This window comes from Phalaenopsis equestris, unplaced genomic scaffold (assembly GCF_001263595.1).
Source record: "Phalaenopsis equestris unplaced genomic scaffold, ASM126359v1 Scaffold000002, whole genome shotgun sequence".
NCBI lineage: Eukaryota > Viridiplantae > Streptophyta > Magnoliopsida > Asparagales > Orchidaceae > Phalaenopsis > Phalaenopsis equestris.
In genome coordinates, this window is record NW_018164444.1 from 8,255,644 (window position 1) to 8,276,257 (window position 20,614).

The following is a 20,614-nucleotide window of genomic DNA, read 5'->3' on the forward strand; positions in this document are numbered from 1 at the left end:
ATGTAAATTTACATGTATGAAAAAATGGATTTTTGTTTTTTTAAAGAGTTAAAATTGCCATATTTTTAATACGATATGAAAGATTTGGGGGTTTCACCTGTAATTATTTTTAACATTGATTAATTAAATATAATGATATTTATTTGAGATGTTGGGAGCGGTATATCGCATCTTAGAAGTTGGAACTTAGGGTCTATTTGGGGTAGCTTATAAGTGCGGGCGGCGTTTTTAAAATGTCACCGTACCGTTTGGTTCGCGTGTTTTGCCAGCTTATTCGAAACTGTGTTTGGGTTTTTACACTAAACGCAATCCGCGGGTCGACCCCTCGGCCGGCCCGCGGGCCGCGTCGGGGGCCCCCCCCCCGCCGGCCCGGGGGCCCGCGTCTCAGGATAAGCAGCTTATCCTGAAACGCACAAACTGTTCCAAACGGACCCTTAGAACAATGTGGGCTGAGGAGACCGGTTGAGATTAAAATTGTTTTAATTTAATTGTCATTTGAGCTCATATTCTGTAATAAAGATAAGTTGGGGAATATAATGCTGTTCCATCTATGCTCATTTAACTTAAAATTTTAATTGAAAATGTCAGGTGGACTTAAAACAACTTTTCCTATTTTAGGTTATATTATTTTACTTTTTCAATTCGTCTAAGATAAATATTGTATAATTTCCTTTGAAAATATTGTTTGCAGTTAATGGAATGATTAGAATCAACTCCATGTATTATACTATGTATTTGATCATTCAACTAAAAAATATATATATATTGGAACATGAAATATTTGAGGGGGAAAAAGAAAAAACCTTGGAACATACAATGTTTGAATGAATATAGGGGTTGTGTTAACGGATTTAGGGTGCGTTTGAGGCAACTTGTGTGTCACAGAATAAACAATTTATTCTGAAATGTGTCTCACGGGATGGCCGTGGAGTTCGACCCATTTATTGTAAAAATGAATTTGTGGATTTGGATAAACAAGCAAAACGCGTGATCCAAACGGTAGTGCGGTTTTTTAAAAAATACAACCACCGCACTTATAAGCCGCCTCAAAGAGGCCCTTAGAGCGGGATTTAAGCTCAATCAAGCTAGACGATCATTTTGGACGGAATGAAAGCCTGGATTTTATAAATCTGAATTTTGAATTTAAATCTCATAAATTCTAAATCCCATGAATCGGTAGATTTAGGAGATTTATGGGATTTACAGGATGTGCGCAGGGAGTAGGATGGACTTACGCTGATGCTCCAAAAGAGTTTAATTGGATTCATAGGATTTAGAAAAGTTTTGTTGCCATACAATTTTCCATCCAGAATTTAATGAATCTTGATTTACAGGATTGATTAAATCCTAATAACTTAAATGTGTTGCCAGACAGCTTCACCTAGAAATTTAACGAGTTCGTATTGGATTCGGGCGAATTAAATTTATAAAAAATAGTTTTGACAGTCAATTGGATGGTGGCCTTCATTTCCTATTATTCTCAATGCAAAAATAACTCAATTTGACTCCTAGAATCCCCGAAACCCGAAGCTCATGCTTTAGTGCACAGTTGGCGTTCAGAAACCCTCGTCGAGGTCGAGGAGAAGGCCCGCAGTGGCATTTTACTGCTTCTGGATGTATGCTTTTCTCATTTCCTTAAAATCTGTTGATCTTCCTCATTTTTCTGTGGATTTGTAAGAAATTATTGAAGTTAAGGGAAGCAGAAACACGTACACAATGAGACAGGGAGGAGCGAGATAGAGATTCTCAATTGTTTTCCTTGGATTTTTTGGGTTTTACATGGAGAAAAACAGTTCCAGTAGATTAAACTAACCGGATAAAGATCGAACCAATCTTTTTAGCTCGTTTTTTCTACATCGCCTTTGATCAAGTAACTCAGAACATGGTTTAATCAATTTGGCAGCTCTAGTGGCTTGATGTTCAAGTATTGTTAGAAATAAATGTGTATTAATTCTGATAAAGTAAATGGAGTTGTAGTAGTGATTCCTAGTAATGGTGGTCTGTTTCTTTTCATTTTTGTTTTGGCTTACTAGTTTGGTGTTTGGCATTATTGGCTTTTGCTTTGTTGTATAAAAAGAAAATATGGGAGACCAAGTTGTAATTTTTGTTGTTAGGGATACCAGAATTCTTAGTTTGATAGGCCAATTGTTGTAAAAAAAGAAAAAGGTAAGCTGCTATCCATTTTGTATTGTTTCTCTTAAATTTCTTGCCTGATTTGACCAGTAAGGAGGAAAAGACTTTGTTTGGAATAATGCAACTGTATTTCTACTTGTCATGCTTCTAGGTGCATTTTACTCCTTGAAATCTCTGGTTTAAGAAAACGACCAAATTGACTTTTCTACGTGATTTTAGGTAAATTGGATCAATGGCGATGGGGAATGAAAATGGTGCCAGAAAAGCTGTTTCAATCTTTATCAGGTTGGTTTCAGCTGCCTTTGCTGGTTTTTCCTAAGTTAAGCGTAAGAACCTGAGGGCACATGATGAACCATGAGCTCTGGAAGTTCGAGCGTTACAAGCCAAGGACACAATAAGAGGCTTGAGTTCTTGGAGTGTGATCTGAGAGTGAACTGCTATGTTAACAGAAGAATGGATGAAATGAAGGGCTGTTTATTTCTCTTAAAAGCTTTTGTTGACTCATTTTTATTTCTGAGGCCCTTTTGATGCTTTTATTAATTTCACATTTCTCCATTGGACCGTCTCACTTAATATGTTTTCACAATATGCTTGTCTTTTGTTTGAAGTCGTCGCATTTTGGCTGCTATTCAGGTCCTCTATTTTGCCCCCATAATTGTGCTCTTCAATAGGGACTCATGCGGCCTAGAAGAAAGTGGAAGAGTTACAAAGGATTGGATGACACCATCCCTAGGGACAAAAGCAGTTATAAGCTTTTATGTTCTGGCATGAGATTTAACGGAAGACATACTAGTCACACATACATTTGTTTTTGGTGCACTCCTAAAAGAAGTGATCATACTACCCTGAAAGAGGGAAGACGGTCCTACCTATGGACTCGAAAAACAAAAATACGTGACTCAAATCAACCAGAGATTTCCTCTATTCAATACATGTTTAATTTTATTTTGGGTAATTTGGTTTCTCATGGATGCAACCTTCCATAGTAATTGCATCTTTAGTGGAGGAGCCCAAAAGCACTCTCGATTAAGGATGTTTGTTCATTTTCATTCTAGAATTTGGCATATATTGGATTTTCTAAGTGAAGTTCCCTATTCCAATGAAAGCAAGCTCAAGTGGCTACTCAACTTTCATGATAAAACACAACCAAGCACATGTTGATGAGTACAAGAAAACATAGTATGCATGGTAGTCCAGCATGTGAGAGGACATCATCTAAGGATGAAGATATGTAGGCCTGACAATATCTGATAAATGGAAGCTCGCCATGATGATGAGAACTTAATTTTCTGTCTACTGAAATAGCACACACTTCAATGGCTTTCCTAGACTAGAAAGAATATATTTAAAACAAGAAAAAAAAATTTATAAAGCTGCTCTTAAAAACAGATGTCAGTAGAAAATAATATATAAATGAATAAACAAATACGTCTCACAAAGATGGTGAAGGGGGTCCTACTAGGTATTCTAAGAATAGTAGAACTAACCTATTAGAAAATTTGTAGTCATGATATATTTCGAATAGATCTACTGGGGGTCAGTTGCTCATATAAAGCTGTCATTGTTCCATGCAGTGCTATGATTTTCTTTCAAATTCCTTTCTCATAGCCTTATAACTGTAATAAACTATTTGGTTAGAAAAGTTCATGTCAAATTTGTAATCGTGAAGAGATTCATGTGCATATGTTTGAGGTTATGTTAAAACCTGTTTCATTCATGATCACGCTTCACGACATGTGTGTGCCTCAATTTACATTTTGCATAGTTCTGTCCAAGATCTTCATAATTTTCTAGCATCATTTTAGGTGCTGTTTAACCAAGCATATCACATTACATGATTGCATTATTGCACTTTTTTGCAAGGATTTACGTGGCTTTCATACATCATATTGTGTGGAAAGCATGGCATACACATTATATACATTGCATAATAATCCTAAAGGTTATATTTATTCGTATTTATTACTTGCATCACTATGCTAATATTTTCTCTTATATATTACTTTTGAGGGGTTTGTGACTAGTCATGTCGTTCGTGAATCGGTTTCCCTAGACCTAGAGTGTGGTTGTTCGTTATGCTTGAGCATGCACATATGCTTCTGTATATTCCCATTCCCTCCTTTCAATCAGATCCCCGACTGGAGTGTACTTCTTCATTTATTGATCACCTCTTTGTTTGCTACGATTTGGCACACACTACAAATGAATGCTTGTACTTTTACACTCACATTTAGGTATGGTCGAGTCAGACTATAGCAAATAACTCTTCTTTTAGACCACAAGAGAGTTTTTTGGTCATATATCGTCTATCCCCACTTGTTCATAGGTGGATTGGACTATGGTAGTTCAAATCAACCCTTATATTGTGTGTCATGAACCGTTTGGCTATTTTTATTTTCTATTAGTGGGCGAGCCATTTTATGTCACACCTACCCACGATGACAACAGGAATTCTGACCCATCAAGGTATTGTTCGCTTTGGTCTAGTGGCCTCACAATTTTGCCCTATTGGTGTAACTTTCTAGGACGTCACCAATCCTAAGAGTGCTCTAGGACGAGCACACTTAACCTTATAGCTTACAATTAAACCAAAATGCGCCTCATTGTTTAAGAGTTTAGCTTCATTATACTCAAGGGGGTTCACAATCTTCCCCACTTAAGTACCTGATGTCTTCATCAGTTTTCTTATCCCAAAATCATCCATCATATAGATGAGATTCTAGAGGTAGTCTTTACAGATTCAAGAAGTGACTCCTACCATGTAGCACTTTATCCTATCCAGGGTTTAAGAGGTGTCTCCCGTGGCATATCATTTTATTTTGTATGACACTTCTCGTCTTTCGATCCGTGCAATGCTCCGATACCATTTGTGACGGCCCAAACTCTACCTATCAAGGTATTATCCGGTTTGGCCAAATGACCTCATGGTTTTGCCCAGTTGGTGTAACTTCCCAGGAGATCACCCATCCTAAGAGTGCTTTAGGACGAGCATGCTAATTTTGGAGTTTCTAATGAAATTTCACCGTCACACCAAAAGACACATCACTATTTAAAAGTTCAACATCATTTTGCATAAGGGGTTTCACACTCACATAGGTATGAGCTTTAAACATTCAAGTATTTCTAAAAACACAAAAAAATATATAATATAAAATGCAGTAAAATTGATTGAATGCCAAATTATATGTGATACTTAACCAATTAACCAACCTATTAAAACTCATAAAATTTATATTTTATATGACACCTTGTTTATTCGTTAGGAACCCTCGATCATAATCTCTCTCCGTATGTTGTAGGTGTCTTAACTCACTTTTTCCATTTGCTTAAATTAGATGGCCTTAGATCTTGGTCGGTGGTTTGACTTAGATACATTTTATATTTGGACTGTTTGATATAGTTTTAGTCTTCTCCTTAGATGACTCTGAGTGGTCAAAGGATTGTTCTATAGGTTAGTTCTTCTATTTTTGGACTAGAAGGACCACCTTAGCCTAGTCTGTCAATTATATGATACTTGACCAGTTAACCGACCTATTAAAACACATAAAATTTATATTTTAGAAGGTTCCTTGCTTAGTCGTTAGGCAACGTTGGTCATAATTTCTCTTAGTATTTTGTAGGTGTCTTAACTCACTTTTTCCTTTAGCTTAATCTTAGATGACCTTACGTCTTGGTTGGTGGTTTGACTCAGGTTGTCTCATATGATATTTGGTGTCCGATGACTTTTCGATTCAGTTATAGTCTTTTCCTTAGATACTCTAATTGGTCTAATGATTGTTCTATAGGTTAGTTCTATTATTTTAAGACTACTACTAGAACCACTTTACCTCTTTGACCTTAGCTTAATCTGCCAATTATAGAAGATTTCAGTGGTTTCGATTGGACAGTCTCATGATATTTGTGCTATTTGATGACTTTTATATATAGTTCTTTCCTGTTAGATGATTCTAAATGGACTAGAGATTATCCTATAGGTTAGTTCTACTTTTTTTAGACTATCTGGTAGGACCCCTTTATCTCTTTGGACATTAGCCTGGTCTGCCAATTATAGAGGATTCTATAGTTGTCTTCGCCATCAAACGAACTAAGAAAGAACTTTAGAAAGTTTCAAATGATTATGATTTATTTATCGATTCTCCCTCTTAATTTTAGGATCCCTTAGAAAGTGTTAAGCAAAATGGACATTTGATCATAAGACTTCATTAGTGACTAGGCCAACCTAGTGGACCCTTCCTGCCCTTTATTATCTTAGCCTTGGCCTGGTTAAGTATAGGTGACCCGATTTTTTAGCCATGAACTTTGGGTTATTCTTGGAGAGATTGATGGTATATCCTAGATAGCCTTAGAGAAATTTAGATTTGATTAGTGGCTTGAATAGTCTTAGGTGAACCCTTGATCTTGAGAATAACACGGCCTATGCAAAGGTGGGCCAAGTCTATTCTCAAGATTTTTTTTAATTGGTAAGGCTTAGACATTTGAAGACTAGGATATTTAGAGTGGGATCAAGCTCATTCCTTAATATTCAATCCCTTTACCCTATAGACTCATGTCATGTCATAGGGAGTCAGGAATTGATCAAAGTGTACTTCTTTAGTACATTTTATATCACCCCAAGCCTTAGATCTTGGATTTATGACGAGGAGATGAGCCCACCTCACATCTTATTTTTTAAAATATAGAGTTATTATTCTCTAAGGTTTATGTTTGGAGCTCGTGTGGTGGCATGTCTCACCCCAGGGGGGCTATATTCATCACATTTGGGTTTTTTATAACCGTTTAAAAGATGCAGACAATTAGCATAAATCATTATTAACTATACATGAACTGCTCTCTAATTAATAAATTTAAACATCACCTAATCGTTCATATGAATTGAATAAAACACATTTTATTAGATTGACACCCTCTCTAATTTAGTAAACACTAAATGGTGCGATAGATATACCCTTAAGTTTCTTGGGCTATGGCTTCACTAAGATCTTTTTTTTTTGCATGTAATGATGTGACTTGTTCTTTATGATGTGATATCATAGCGGGCACTTGCCCTTTATTGGGAGAAATTTAACTCACAGAATAATCTCCTTCATAAAATTCACCGAGGCTTAGACTCAAAAATATAAACCGCACCACACCACCACGGAATAGGATTGCGTAAATTCGAGAAGATTGGAACAAATTTATGAACAGAAGCGCAACAAAGCAAACGAGAAAAGTACACTGGAATTTAATGTGGAAAAATTCGAGAACGGGAAAAAATCACAGAGCCACACCACAAGAAAATTTAACTATGAAATTCAGAGAGTTTACAGTGAACACACTCAAATTTTCTCTCCGCTCTCAAGGAAACTTACAAGACTTTTTCTTCCCCGATCCGACGCAAAAAATGCACTCTGAGATTACAGAAATCCTCCTCTTCGACACTTCTCTCCTCCATCAGCAACTTGTCGAAGAACTCGTATAGAAAGCAAACCTTATGCTATTGAAATTCCGCATTAAATTGACAATATTCGTGCCAACCGCTCCGGGTGCATAGGCGCCCAGACTTGGTGCATAAGCGTTAAGGAATTTAAATTTAGCGCTTAAGTTGGACGCTTAGGCACCCAATGATGGGCACCTATACACCAACTTTATTGCATGCCCACATAAAGTGGGCTCATAGGCGTCATAGGCCGGCGCATATGCGACGACTTTTCTGCGAGCAGTGCCCACAACTCGGCGCATATGCGCCAGACGCTCGGTCTCCTGTAGGTGTTCGGCTCGACAAACCTAACAATCTCTTACTTGGAGACGGTAACGCTCAGCACCAGTTCTATGTACCTAAACTGCCATCTGAATCGTCTTCATTGTCAAGTACTATGGCGTGACTCACCCTTGGTCTCAACTTCATGATGAAACCCAACTAAAGCCAATCATAGCTTCATTTTTTCAACAGTCACCACTTTCGTTAACATATCCGCAGGATTCTGAACTATATCTTCTCCGTGAAAAACTGCTCATCTTCAAAGAGAGAATAAAATAATATCTCAGTTGAATATGTTTTGTCCTAGCATAAAAAAATTGTGTTCTTAGCGATGAATCACACTTATACTGTTATTGTAGACTTTTCCAATCCCCTGCTCCTTGCTCAATTCTTCCATGAAACTTTGTAATCAAATCATTTCCTTGCTGGCCTCAGTGATGACAATATATTTATTCTTAGTTGAAAGTACAACGATCTTTTGCAATATGAACACTCAACTCACCACTGTGCTTTCCAATGTAAAGATATACCCTATTGTACTTCTCATACTATCCACATTTTCTGTTAGATTTGAATCTATAAATCCCTATAGATTGATCCATGCACTTCTATAGTAAAGTACAACTGACTATTCCTCTCAAATACCTGAGATCCACTTTACCGCCTGACAATGATGCATGTCTGAATTGTCTATGTTTTTGTTGACCACTCCTGCTGCATATGCAATATTTGGTCTGGTACAAATCAATGCATACATTAAACTTCCAACCGTTGAAGCATATGAAGTTCTCTCCATATGTGCTTGCTCTGCTTCAGAGTTAGACGATAACTTCTTAGATAGTTTGAAGTGACTACATAAGAGAGTGCTAATTAGTTTCGTCTCACTCATGTTGATCTTCTGTAGGATCTTCTCAACATTCTCTGCCTGAGATAAATTAATACATTTTTGTCCCTGTTGATTCTCATCCTGAGGATCTTCCTGATTCTACCTAAATCTTTCATCTTAAACTCACTTGATAACTGTTTCTTTAAGTCTTTGATTTTCTCCATATCTGCCCCTGCAATTAGCATGTCATCCACATACAAAAATAACAAGATATAACAATTACCAAAGTGTTTGATGAAGCAACAGTGATCTTTCCGACACTCCATGTACCTGTTGTCCGACATGAACTTGTCGAACTCTTGTACCCCTATCTTAGGGTCTTCTTCAAGCCATAGATGCTCTTCTTCAATTTGCATACCAAACCTTTTTTGTTTTGAACCTTGTCATCTTGTGGTTGCACCATTTATAGCTCCTCATCCAGATCTCAATGTGACAAAGCTGTTTTTACATCTATCTGCTCCATATGTGCATCTTCCAATAATACCAGACTCAGTACAACCTGTCAGTTGTCATCTTCACCACTGGAGAGAAAATTTCTCTATAATCCACACATTCCTTATGCTGGAAATCTATCACAATAAGTCTTACCTTATAGCTACCATCTAACTCTTCTTTCAGCCTGTAGATCCACTTGTTGTGTAGTGCTCTTTTGTCATTTAGTAATACTGTTAAATCTCACGTTTGATTTGACTATAAAGATTACATTTCTTTATCCATGACGAACTCTCACTTCATTGAGTTTTCAACTTGAGTGACTTTCTCAAAGCACTCTAGTTCATCACTATCAGTTAGTAAAAAGTAGTGTAAAAAAGGTAAATAAATGTGTACAGGTCGTATCACTTTGCTTGATCTTTTGTCTTCTGTAAGAAGAGACTGAGGAACTTCTAGTACCCCTTCTGGTCGAACAGTTCTTCTTTCTCCACCTTTCTGATCATCAGTGTCTTCTATCTCAACATACTTGGACTCTTTAAAATTAACTAACGGGCTGTCTTGAGTTCTGATTCTATTCTTATACATCTCAATTTCATTAAATGTGATATCTCTGCTCCTGATGAATTTCTGATTCTGATAATCTTAGAACTTATACCCAAACTCATCTGAGTAACATCCAATAAATGTGCACTTAATAGATTTCGAGTTAAGCGCTCCTAGACTTTGCATCGGCATGCACATCTGCATAATACCCAATACTCTTAAATGAGATAGATTTATCTTTTTGTTACTCCAGATTTTTTCTCCAAAATTACTGATGGACTACTATTAATCAGATAAACTATAATGTTTACTGCTTTAGCTCAAAATTGTTTTAGCAAGTTTGCATGCAGCCTCATGCTCCTAACACGCTTTGTGATTTTTTTGCATGCGCTCAGTCACACGATTCTACTGCGGTGTCCTTGAAACAGTGAGCTCATGCCTAGCCCCCTCTGTAGTACAAAAATTCTTGAACTTCTGATCACAATATTCATCCCTATTATCTGATATGAGACACTTAACTTCAAGCCTGTTTCATTTTATATCATAGTTTTTCTCTTCATAAAATCTTCAAATGCATCATATTTTTACTTTAAATAAACCTATATCTTTCTCGTGTGATCATCAATAAACGTGACAAAACTTTTAATGCACATAATCGGAGTATGATCCCATACGTCAGTATACACTAACTCCAATTTTTTTGAATTTATCATTGACCCGCTCTTAGAAAGAAATTTTCATCTACTTGTCATATATACAATCTTTACAGAAATTCATATTAATTGATTTCAATCTCTAAAGTTTATTTTTAGAAAGTAAGACTTCATACATTTCTTGCTCATATGGCTAAACCTACGGTGTCATAGACCCGCATCTTCTCTAGTTCCTGCCACATCAATGAAATTAACTATTTCATTGATAAGATAAAGTATGCCTTCAATTTTGTTCTAAGTCATCACCAATGCCCCCTGATCATCTTCCACAAATCACCTGTGAAAATAGTCATGAGTTCTGACTACCAGATGGCTCACAAAGATGAGATTTCTTTTCAGACTTCGAACATGTCTAACTTTAGTAAGCTTCTAGACTATTCCATTCGATAACCTGATATCAACATCACCCTTTCCTACGATACTGCAGGTTTTGTTATCTCCCAGATAAATCTTCCATAGATCACTCTGAGAGTAGTTTTTAAATTCCTTCTTGTTGGGACAAACATGAAAAGAGGAACTTGAATCTATTATTCAAGATTTGGTATAGACTAGGAATAATACCAGTGAGTCGTCTTGGATTTCACCGGTGAAGACTTTTGTAGAGTGACTTCTTTCTTGTTTTCCACCACCCGTTTCCTTGGAGCTTTGCAGTTCTTCTTGAAATGCTTTTTCTTACCACTTTTCCAACATTCTCTTTTGTTTGACTTGGGTTTTCCTCTCTTAGAAGACTTGGATCTGCCTCTGCCTGTATTCCTACTCAGATTCCTTCTATTATCAACATTTAACACAAAACCTTAAGATTCACCATTCGCTGTTTTTCGACAAACTTTTTTATTCATATCAGACCCACAATGTCATCGAAGTTCAACTTCGAATTCCGTAAATATTATTCACTGTCGTGACTAAGTCATTCCAGCTGCCCGACAATGAAAATAGTATCATCAATGCTCTAACTTCAGCATCAAATTTGATCCCCACTAAACACAGCTTGGTCATCACAGTATTAAAATTGTTTAAATATTCTGTTACTGAACTACTTTCCACCATCTTAATATTGAATAACTTTTTCATCAGAAAAACCTTAATGGAAGCAAAATGTTTTTCATATATCTTGGTCAGTGTCTCCATGAGATTCACCGTAGTTTTCTTATTTACAATATTGGACACAACAGATAAGCAAAGTGATAACCTGATCAAACTTAATGTCGTTTCATCTAACACTTTCCATTCCTCCATAAATATAAACTCAGACTTCCTTGTAATTACTTGTAGTAGTAAGTACTACTTTTATTATACAACAAATCCTCTACTTGCATTTTTCAGAATGTGAAATTCATGCCATCGAACTTCTCCAATTTGAACCTTGCTTTATTTGTCATTGCTCCTACTCGAATCGAACCTCGCTCGGATATCCATCTTTGTTGGGAGGAATTTAACTTGCAGAATAATCTCCTTCCCAAAATTCACCGGGGCTTAGACCCAAAAATCTAAACCACACCACCAAGGAATAGGATCGCGCAGATTCGAGAAAACCAGAACAAATTTATGAATAGAAGTATAATAAAGCAAACCGGAAAAGCACACAAGAATTTAATGTAGAAAAATTCTAGAACGGGAAAAAACCACTGAGTCACACTACCAAAAAATTTCACTATGAAATTCAGAGAGTTTACAGAGAACACTCTCAAATTTCCTCTCCTCTCAAAGCCAAGGCCTCGCTCCAAACTCTTTCTGCTCCGATCCAACGCTAACAACGAACGCTGTCACAGAAATCCCCCTCTCCAACGCTTCTCTCCTTCATCAGGAACTTGTCGAAGAACTTGCACAGGAAGCAGGTCTTACGCCGCTAAAATTCATCCTTAAGCAAGCAATCGTGTGCCAACCGCTCCGGGATCGAGCGCCTAAGCACCAAGGCCTCTAGATCAAGCATCTAAATTGAGCGCTTAGGTGCCCAATGGCTGGCACCTATGCGCCAACTTTACTGCACACACACATAAAGTGACACACATGCACCATATGCGCTGACTTCTCTGTGAGTAGCGTCCACAACTCAGTCTTCTGTAGGTGCTTCGGCTCCACAAACCGAGCACTTTCGACTAACTAGGATTGAAATATTATCTATAGGAAAACATACCCAAAAGGGCTAATTTAAAATTACTATAAATATAATTGTTTTGCTTGCAGGTGACTCTATGCCAAGCTAAGCTTTGAATAGGCATGACCAAAAAGATATAGCTTGGCACCGATCTATGTCAGGCTTTTTGCGACATGTTATTTTGGTTATATTTTATCTGTCACTAATATTCATTTTATCAGGGAGGCTTTGTGATTTTCTTTTTATTTTAACATTGTGCTTTTTATTCTTGGAAAGTCATGTAAGTGTGGGTCATCTCAGAATGCATGGAGCTAAATGATGATTCCAGGAGAGGTGTTCAAGACCCCAATGCCAAGATAATTTTTTGTAGAATTATTGGGCACTGTTGCATATATGAGAGTCTAGCTACTTTACACTTTTTTTTTATGAGATGTATTAGGTACTATGCCACACCTGACTTCTATTTGATTATTTTGGTTGTTTGTTTGATATCTCTGATTATTTTTTTGGGGTGTTGCTCTGGAAATGAATGTTTTTCTTAAATTTGTTCCCTTGTTTGTGCATGTCATTGATTTGTCTACATTAGGCTCTTTTATTTTAAATATTCTACCTTTACATCTAAATAATCAAATGACCTAAACGCAATCATAAGAAAATATTTTTCTTAATAAAATTATTTGCTTGGCTCTCAATGCCACAAAATAATTGATCTTTAGAATCTTCAATGGAAACGTGCAGTTAAGGTTTAACTGACATGCCTTATCCATCATAGATGTGCTTCTTCAAGTTAGCAAAAGCTTTAGACAGATTCTTGTATAAGCATAACCCAATGATTCAGCATGATAGATTTATTTTTTTTATTACGCATTTAGGTATAGACAACTAAATAAAAATTCTGCATATGAATATCCCTTCTTTGGCGAAATTATAAGTCTAATTTCTTAAATATGATACATTCCTTATCTTGTATTTATATGGAAGATAGATGTCATGATTTTATGCAATTCGGTGGGTCTAGCTGGCAGTTCATTCTAGACAGAACTATAAGTCCCTTTCATGAGCATTCCTAGACTCGGGTGGGGTTGAGTTATGAGTCTCATTACTACGCTTGCATTAGTCTAAGTCATGAGCTCTCCTCGATTGATTCATTAGTCGCTCTTTAGATTTATAGGTTCAATGCTAGTAATGTCCTTGCAATGCTTTAGTTCTTATTGTCTTGGCAACCTTCAATTTTTCAGGAGATTATAAGAATTGCATATCTATGTTAATCGGTGATGTCCGCTGACATGCTCAGCTAGCATGCATGATATGTTTGCTTTTATTCACCCTTGTGTGCTTGGTTGTGTTGTACCCCTCATGTGAGCAGTACTAGATTTTTTCTTTCATTGAAATAAGGAATTTCACTGAGAAAACCAGTACTGCGTGCCAAACTCCAATGGAAAACAACACTAATGCTGAAATTATTTTTGCTATTAAATGAAACTGTGTTTCATTGTTTAAAATAATTAGTTTCCAAGAGGTATATGAAATGGAAATCTCCAAATTCTTGGTGATTTATTTTATCTTTTCCCTAATCAATACTAAACCATAACCTAATCCAAGATCTTTTGCAGATTATATAGTAGCGGCTGGAAACCAATTACAAGAGCTTATAGTTCCTGCTCGGAAACCCAAGCTGAAATTTCCAACCCCATGAAGCAGATTTACCGGATCATGTCATCCTGCCCCAAAATGGCACTAGAGAAAACCTTGGATGATAGTGGCATATGGGTTTCGCCGGACATGGCTGAGGAGGTCCTTCACCATTTTGAAAATGCCGGCATGCTTGCCTATCACTTCTTCACATGGACTCGCAAGCAGCGAGAATATTCCACCACTACTTCGGCCTACCACTCCATCATTACTTCCCTTGCTAAGATTCGACAGTATCAGCTCGTATGGGAGATAGTTGGATGCATGCGCCATGAGGGAGTCCTCAATATCGAAACTTTCTCAATCATAATTCGCAAATATGCTCGGGCTCAAAAGGTTGATGAGGCGCTGTACACCTTCAATGTCATGGAGCGGTACGGCTTAGTCCCAAATCTTGCTGCTTTCAACAGCTTGCTAAGCGCTTTCTGCAAATCTAAGAATGTGAGGAAGGCCCAAGAGGTGTTCGATGAATGGCGCCACCGGTTCAAACCCGATGTCAAAACATACAGCATTTTACTCGAAGGGTGGGGGCGAGAGCCCAATTTACCTAGGATGTGGGAGGTGTTCGATGAGATGACAGAGACCGGCTGCATTGCAGATATTGTCACATATGGCATTATGGTTGACGCCCTTTGCAAGGCAGGCTCAATCATCGATGCTGTAAATCTAGTCAGGGAGATGCCCTCTAGGGGCTGCCAACCAACGTCTTTTATCTACAGCGTACTGGTTCACACATATGGTGTGGAGCGGCGTATTGAGGACGCGGTTGATACCTTCTTGGACATGCAGAAGAACGGCGTGAATCCAGATGTTGCAGCATATAATGCTCTGATATCAGCCTTTTGCCGGGCAAATAGGTTTGAGAATGCTTTAAGAGTTTTAGAAGAAATGGGACATAAGGGAGTTTCGCCGAATTCAAGGACCTGCAACACAATTCTGAGCAGCTTGATAGGTGTTGGAGAGAACGATGAGGCATATAGAGTTTTCCGTAGGATGATCGAGTATTGTGAGCCAGACTCGGATACATATACGATGATGATAAAGATGTTCTGTGAGACGGACATGTTGAGTAAGGCTTTGAAGGTGTGGAAGTACATGGGATTGAAGCGGCATGTTCCAAGCATGCATACTTTTTCTGTTCTTATCAATGGTTTGTGTGAGGAAGGGGAAGTCGGTCGGGCTTGTGTTCTTATGGAAGAGATGATTGAGAAAGGCATCAAGCCACCAGAATCAACACTTGGGAGATTAAGGCAATTGTTGCTGAAGGAAAAAAGAGAAGATGTTCTAGAGTTTCTTGTGGAAAAAATTAAGCTTTTGGTCAAAGAACCTTTATGTGATTAATGGAAACCCGTGGATTTTCTAATCGTGTTGGGCTATGGCTCTATTTATAGAAGGTTGGAGGACCTTATAGCTTAGGCAGTTCAAATGGCATCATCCACTTTTCTTATTCAGGCGTAAAGGTAATTTATAAGGAATTTTAAATAGTCAGAATTTTCTTTTCCTGTAAGCATGGATTTGTTGCATCACTGGAAATGATATAAGAATCACTTGCATCATCCAGGAAGTATTTTTAAAGATTTTTTGGTAGATTTCCAACTGGTTAGCTGAGATAGAATCAGCAAAATGGATTAGTTTTAGATTAATACGAAGATGGCTAAATATAGATCACAAAAAGTATGTTTAAGATTTCCTGATGCAATTAGGATGACAAAATAAATAGAAATCAAATAAAAATAAGATTCATATGAAGATTGCTAAATACAGATTAACTTTTTTTAAGTGTAAATTAAAAAGAACACGTGCAATAATGCAACTATTGAGTACAATGTGCGCTCCGAAAAATCAAGACCGCTCCCTAGGAGACTTTCGACATTTATCTTCTTTTTTGTTTTGAGAGAGAGCTTTGGAGGGTCGAATTTTCAGAAGACAGATTGGATTGTAGATAAGAGATTACAAGAGATTTCGCCCTCTTTTAGCGAAGTCTTTTTTTATCTAGGGTTCGATGTTTCCCTTAGGCAATCCCTATGGTTAATTACTCCCTCTCAATAACGGGAGAGAACTTTCAATTAATGCTAATCATTGAGAATTGAATATTGAACATATAATAGCTATAGACTTAGAATTTTAAATTATAGAATTCACCACTTGAAGCTTAAAGTAGTTGGCGAGGGAATAAAGATGAAACTTGATTAAGATTTCATGGTTCCGTCTTCCCAGGTCATCGTGGTCCCTGATCTACTTAGTCAGAGGTGGTAGTCGACTCAATCTGACAAAAGGATTCTTGTCAACAGTTATTGGTTACATCATTTAAGAGATTCTTGTAGATTTGAGGTGGATGTTTGTCTAACGGGATAAATTTAAGTTGACTTTAGCTAATAGTAGACTTTGGGCCAATCAATTGTACCCTTATGATTCACAACTCAAAGCGTAGAAAACCATTGAGGAACATACATGTTGCGACCATAACCATAATATAATGGTGTCATTTGGTGGCAACCACACGATTAGAGAGCTCTGGTCGTAACCACTACTTTGTGGTGTTATTTGGCGACAAAACCACTCAGACAGAGGACTCAGACCATATCCTTTCTGTCATGAAATTGCTTTGATTGTGAATATAGAGGTGCATTTGATATGATATTTGTTCTTTGTGAACTGAAGTCAATTAGAATTTTGTCACCCTTAACACTGTTGCAGAGGGTAGATGAGATTTTACGTTTAATTCTTTTAAGTCATTTAATTTTAGCTTGAATATTAATTGATTGGTTTGAAAATCTTGATTTAAAAGATTGACTCATTCGGTTGAAATCTTCTGATCGACACGGTCATTATCAGGATATTAAATATTATAAACTTTTATATTTGAAGGGGGGCAATTAATTTTGTCAATTTAAGCTTTTCAGAATATAAGTCATGTCGACTCCTGTCTTTATAAGGAGCGGGATCGTACTAGCTTCATGATTTAGAATTGTAAACTATTATTTTAGGATTTGAACATTTATTAGGGTTTACTAGCTCGTTTACTTCTAGTTCTTATGAGGAGGATTGAACTAATGGGGTGGGACATACAACCATATTCTATAGATAAAGCGGCCCGATTAGCTCGCACAGCTTTCTCAAACCTAATATTTGAGCGTTCTAAATATTGTTTGAAGCACATGCAGATGTTCAACTTTATGTACTTAAGCTATTTTAGTTTTAGCATTTGATGTCTTAAACATTACATGATTTAAAACATGGATTGAATTAAATATTGTTTTAAATGACATCTTTAAGATTTGAAATTATCTAAATTTGTTTCATCTAAATATCTATACATTAATACATATATATTCACTTTGATCTTTTGAAAACCACGTTCTTTTCGCTAGCAAAAATGTTGCAAATCCGGTGAGGTGAGACATACGAAGTCCTTGTTGAGTATTTAAAAAAATGACATTTATATTTTAAGCTTAGCCTTGATCTATGATGTTTCATATTTAAGTAAATTTCAAACCTGTTTATAGAATTCAGTATTCAATTAAGTTTAGCTTTCCAGATTCTTTTACATTTGAATCATTTGAAAATTTAAAGAATTGTAAGCCTTGACAATGCAATTTGAAATTTTAGTATTATTATTGTTTAAAACTTGAAATAATTTAATTTTGGGGTTTTTACATACATATCACCCAAAACTTCAAATATAACAGCATAAACATTCATTTACATTAAGTTTTCGATTTTTATCTAAGGATTTTCAAGTATAATGGGGTTTGAGACTTTTAATTCATGATTTATGTTTCTTTTTATGTTCATTTTTATATCGTTTTAAAGTCCAAATAATTCAATTTCTTAAGAACATTTACAAGTCTAAAATCAGTTGAAATTTTGGCAGCCTCTCGATGTCGTCCCTTATTAGGGGGATGCATCAGGGTGTCTGCCTGTCCATTTGTATATAAGACGCGCTGGTTAGTATCGTGAGACACTGCGGCCGGAAGAAATCTTTTAATCCATCGGTCTATAAGACGCGTGTGTGTCTTCTCTTTTCCTGCATTTTAGGCCGGAAAAGATCTAGTCACTGGTCTATAAGATGCATGTGGGTCTTCACTGCCTGCATTAAATAATGTGGGCACAATTTTCCTTTAGAAGCTAAAGTAGCAAGACTAGCTTTTGAAAGCCTGAAATTTTTCGAAAAATTGGAATCATTAAATAGTTCATCCTTGAGTGGAGGCTTCTTCATAGCAAAAACCATTCCATCAAAGCCCTTGCTTGTACAGGAAAGCCTCACATCCACACCAAACTCCTCATATTCTTCATCCTCCGGTCCAGCATCAGGAACGTATTTGAAGATTCACATAATATCCTCAACTTCAGAAATGTGCTTCTCATTAGCCTTGTAGACCTAATTGTAGTAACCGAGCAACTCCTCAAAGGAGACTGTGTCGAATGCCATGGAGTGTAGCAGATTAAGATCGCTGCTCATAGTGGTGATTCGATGCTCCAGTGACTACAAGAAGGCGACAGCCACTGAATCAAGCGGAATTTGCTTCCTCTAAATGGAATCGGGGAGAGCTTTGGAGCTGGACTCTACGTGGTTGCAGAAGGTGGCGAGCGACTTTCCTTCCCAGTTAGCCCTCATCTCGACTATGCGACTGTATCGAAGAGGAGAAGCACTGGAGAGAGGCAAAAGCTTCGAAGATTATTGTATCGAGCAATCTCGTCGTTGTTTCCCTCCAGAGTAGGGCAGGCGATGAGAGTTGAAGATCGGATTTTCGGGTCTCCGTACACCGTGATCACCTACCTCTTCAGCCTCCAGAGACAACGAGGATGAGGGCTTTTGGTAGGGGAGAGAGGTTTCAGCGAGAGTTTTTGATGTCTACAGGGAGAATCAGAGATCTTGGGTCTCTGTACGTCGCGACTCTGACACTGGGTTCTTGTCGTGAATAGTTACTAACTTTAAACTAAATAGTTACTAACTTTAAACTCATTTAGTTTAATTTTTTTTTATTTTTCTAATTTTTATTTTTAAGTATATTTTTAACTGTCAAGATACAAAAATAACAACAAGCCTTTAAGTTATTAAGTGTGGTCGGCTACATGAATCTTTTTTTTTTCCATTGCATCCTATTGAGTGTCATTTTTTCATTTAATTTTAATAAATTTATACCATTTTTTATACAATATGCCCAAGTCTTTCTAGGTCTACCCCTGCCTTTTTTTTAACATAAGTCGAATCTAAAACATCTAGTCTCCTGCCCGGATCATCAATTGGTCGATGCTTAATGTGGCCAAACCATCTAAGATGACTTTCTCTAATTTTGTTCGTCACTGGGACTACACCAACCCGATGACGTATATATTGATTTCGCATTTTGTCTCTAAGTGTAAAGTCACTCATCCACCTGAGCATTATCATCTCAGTAACATTTAACTTAGTTTTATGCTTCTCTTTTAAAGGCCAACATTCAATGACATAGAGCATTGCAGGTATCACTACCATTTTATAAAATTTTCCTTTCAGTCTAAGAGGTACTTTTCTATCACACAATAGGCCCAAATCATTCCTCCATTTCAACCGACCAACTTAAAATTATACTAATAACATCCCTATCTATATCACTATTACTTTGAACAATAGACCCAAAATATCTAAAGCGTTCACACCTTTAAATTTGAGTACATTCAAATAAATCCAAATCATATAAAATTGGGTAGTAATTGAATTCTTAAACATCACAATTGAAATCTTAGTTGTATTAAATTTGATAAGAAATGAAGAACTCTAGCAAAGCCATCATAAAAATATTTTGAACGTTGACAAATAAAGGGGGATTTGCTTGCTGTTCACTACGGTAAGTCAGGTAGTTGGCCGTTATATCTGCAGGACACTTCTGCTTCCTCTGGTTAAGAGGAATTAAGCATGAAGGAAATACTGTATTTCTCATAGTTACATCTTGCCTTTTTCTCTGTATAATTCATGACAAATTAATTTAGCAAGGGGAACTAGAACATATGTATATGCTTCTCTTCATAATTCACACATTAAAAGGCTGAAAAACTGAAGTAAAAAAACTTAAAATATATGAATAACATCAAAGCTTTGTTCCTAAACCATATCCTGAACCGAAAATTCCTGTTGATTACATCTTATTCCTTTAAAACTTTCTATCTGTTCTTATTTTGTTTTCTCCTGAGCTCTTGTTACTGATTTCGATTTTGATTGTATGTTATAGAATTGTCACTAATTTTGTCTTTCTTCTTACATAAATTAGAAAATGTATGTTCAATAAACCAATTTTTATGATTTTTATGTGCAGGTTTTCGCCTCCATTGTTTCATCGAATTTGCGCCTTTTATCTTATTTATCAATCACACGAACTTTGATGTGCGATCGACGGCGA

General features: G+C 36.7%; 1 protein-coding gene and 1 pseudogene across 2 annotated transcripts; one reads left to right on the forward strand and one right to left on the reverse strand.

The window, feature by feature from the left end:
• The first annotated feature begins 1,124 nt into the window (after window positions 1-1,124).
• On the forward strand, window positions 1,125-20,614 carry LOC110030895 (pentatricopeptide repeat-containing protein At1g77360, mitochondrial). Of its 2 annotated transcripts, none has more exons than XM_020733875.1 (4): window positions 1,125-1,616; window positions 2,353-2,418; window positions 14,156-15,694; window positions 20,531-20,614. In XM_020733875.1, exons 2-3 carry the CDS (start codon window positions 2,366-2,368, stop codon window positions 15,573-15,575), a joined length of 1,473 nt encoding a protein of 490 aa, XP_020589534.1. In that variant the 5' UTR covers window positions 1,125-1,616; window positions 2,353-2,365; the 3' UTR covers window positions 15,576-15,694; window positions 20,531-20,614. The 2 variants fall into 2 exon arrangements, with proteins under 2 accessions (XP_020589534.1, XP_020589542.1); XM_020733883.1 differs by lacking the exon at window positions 1,125-1,616 and adding an exon at window positions 2,767-3,084.
• On the reverse strand, window positions 18,289-18,852 carry LOC110017820 (annotated as a pseudogene).

Excerpts from the sequence above, each read along its gene's own strand:
- LOC110030895 (XM_020733875.1), top strand. The coding sequence starts at position 2,366 with ATGGCGATGGGGAATGAAAATGGTGCCAGAAAAGCTGTTTCAATCTTT. Across the intron at positions 2,419-14,155 it reads GCTGTTTCAATCTTTATCAG|ATTATATAGTAGCGGCTGGA; the intron begins GTTGGTTTCAGC and ends GATCTTTTGCAG.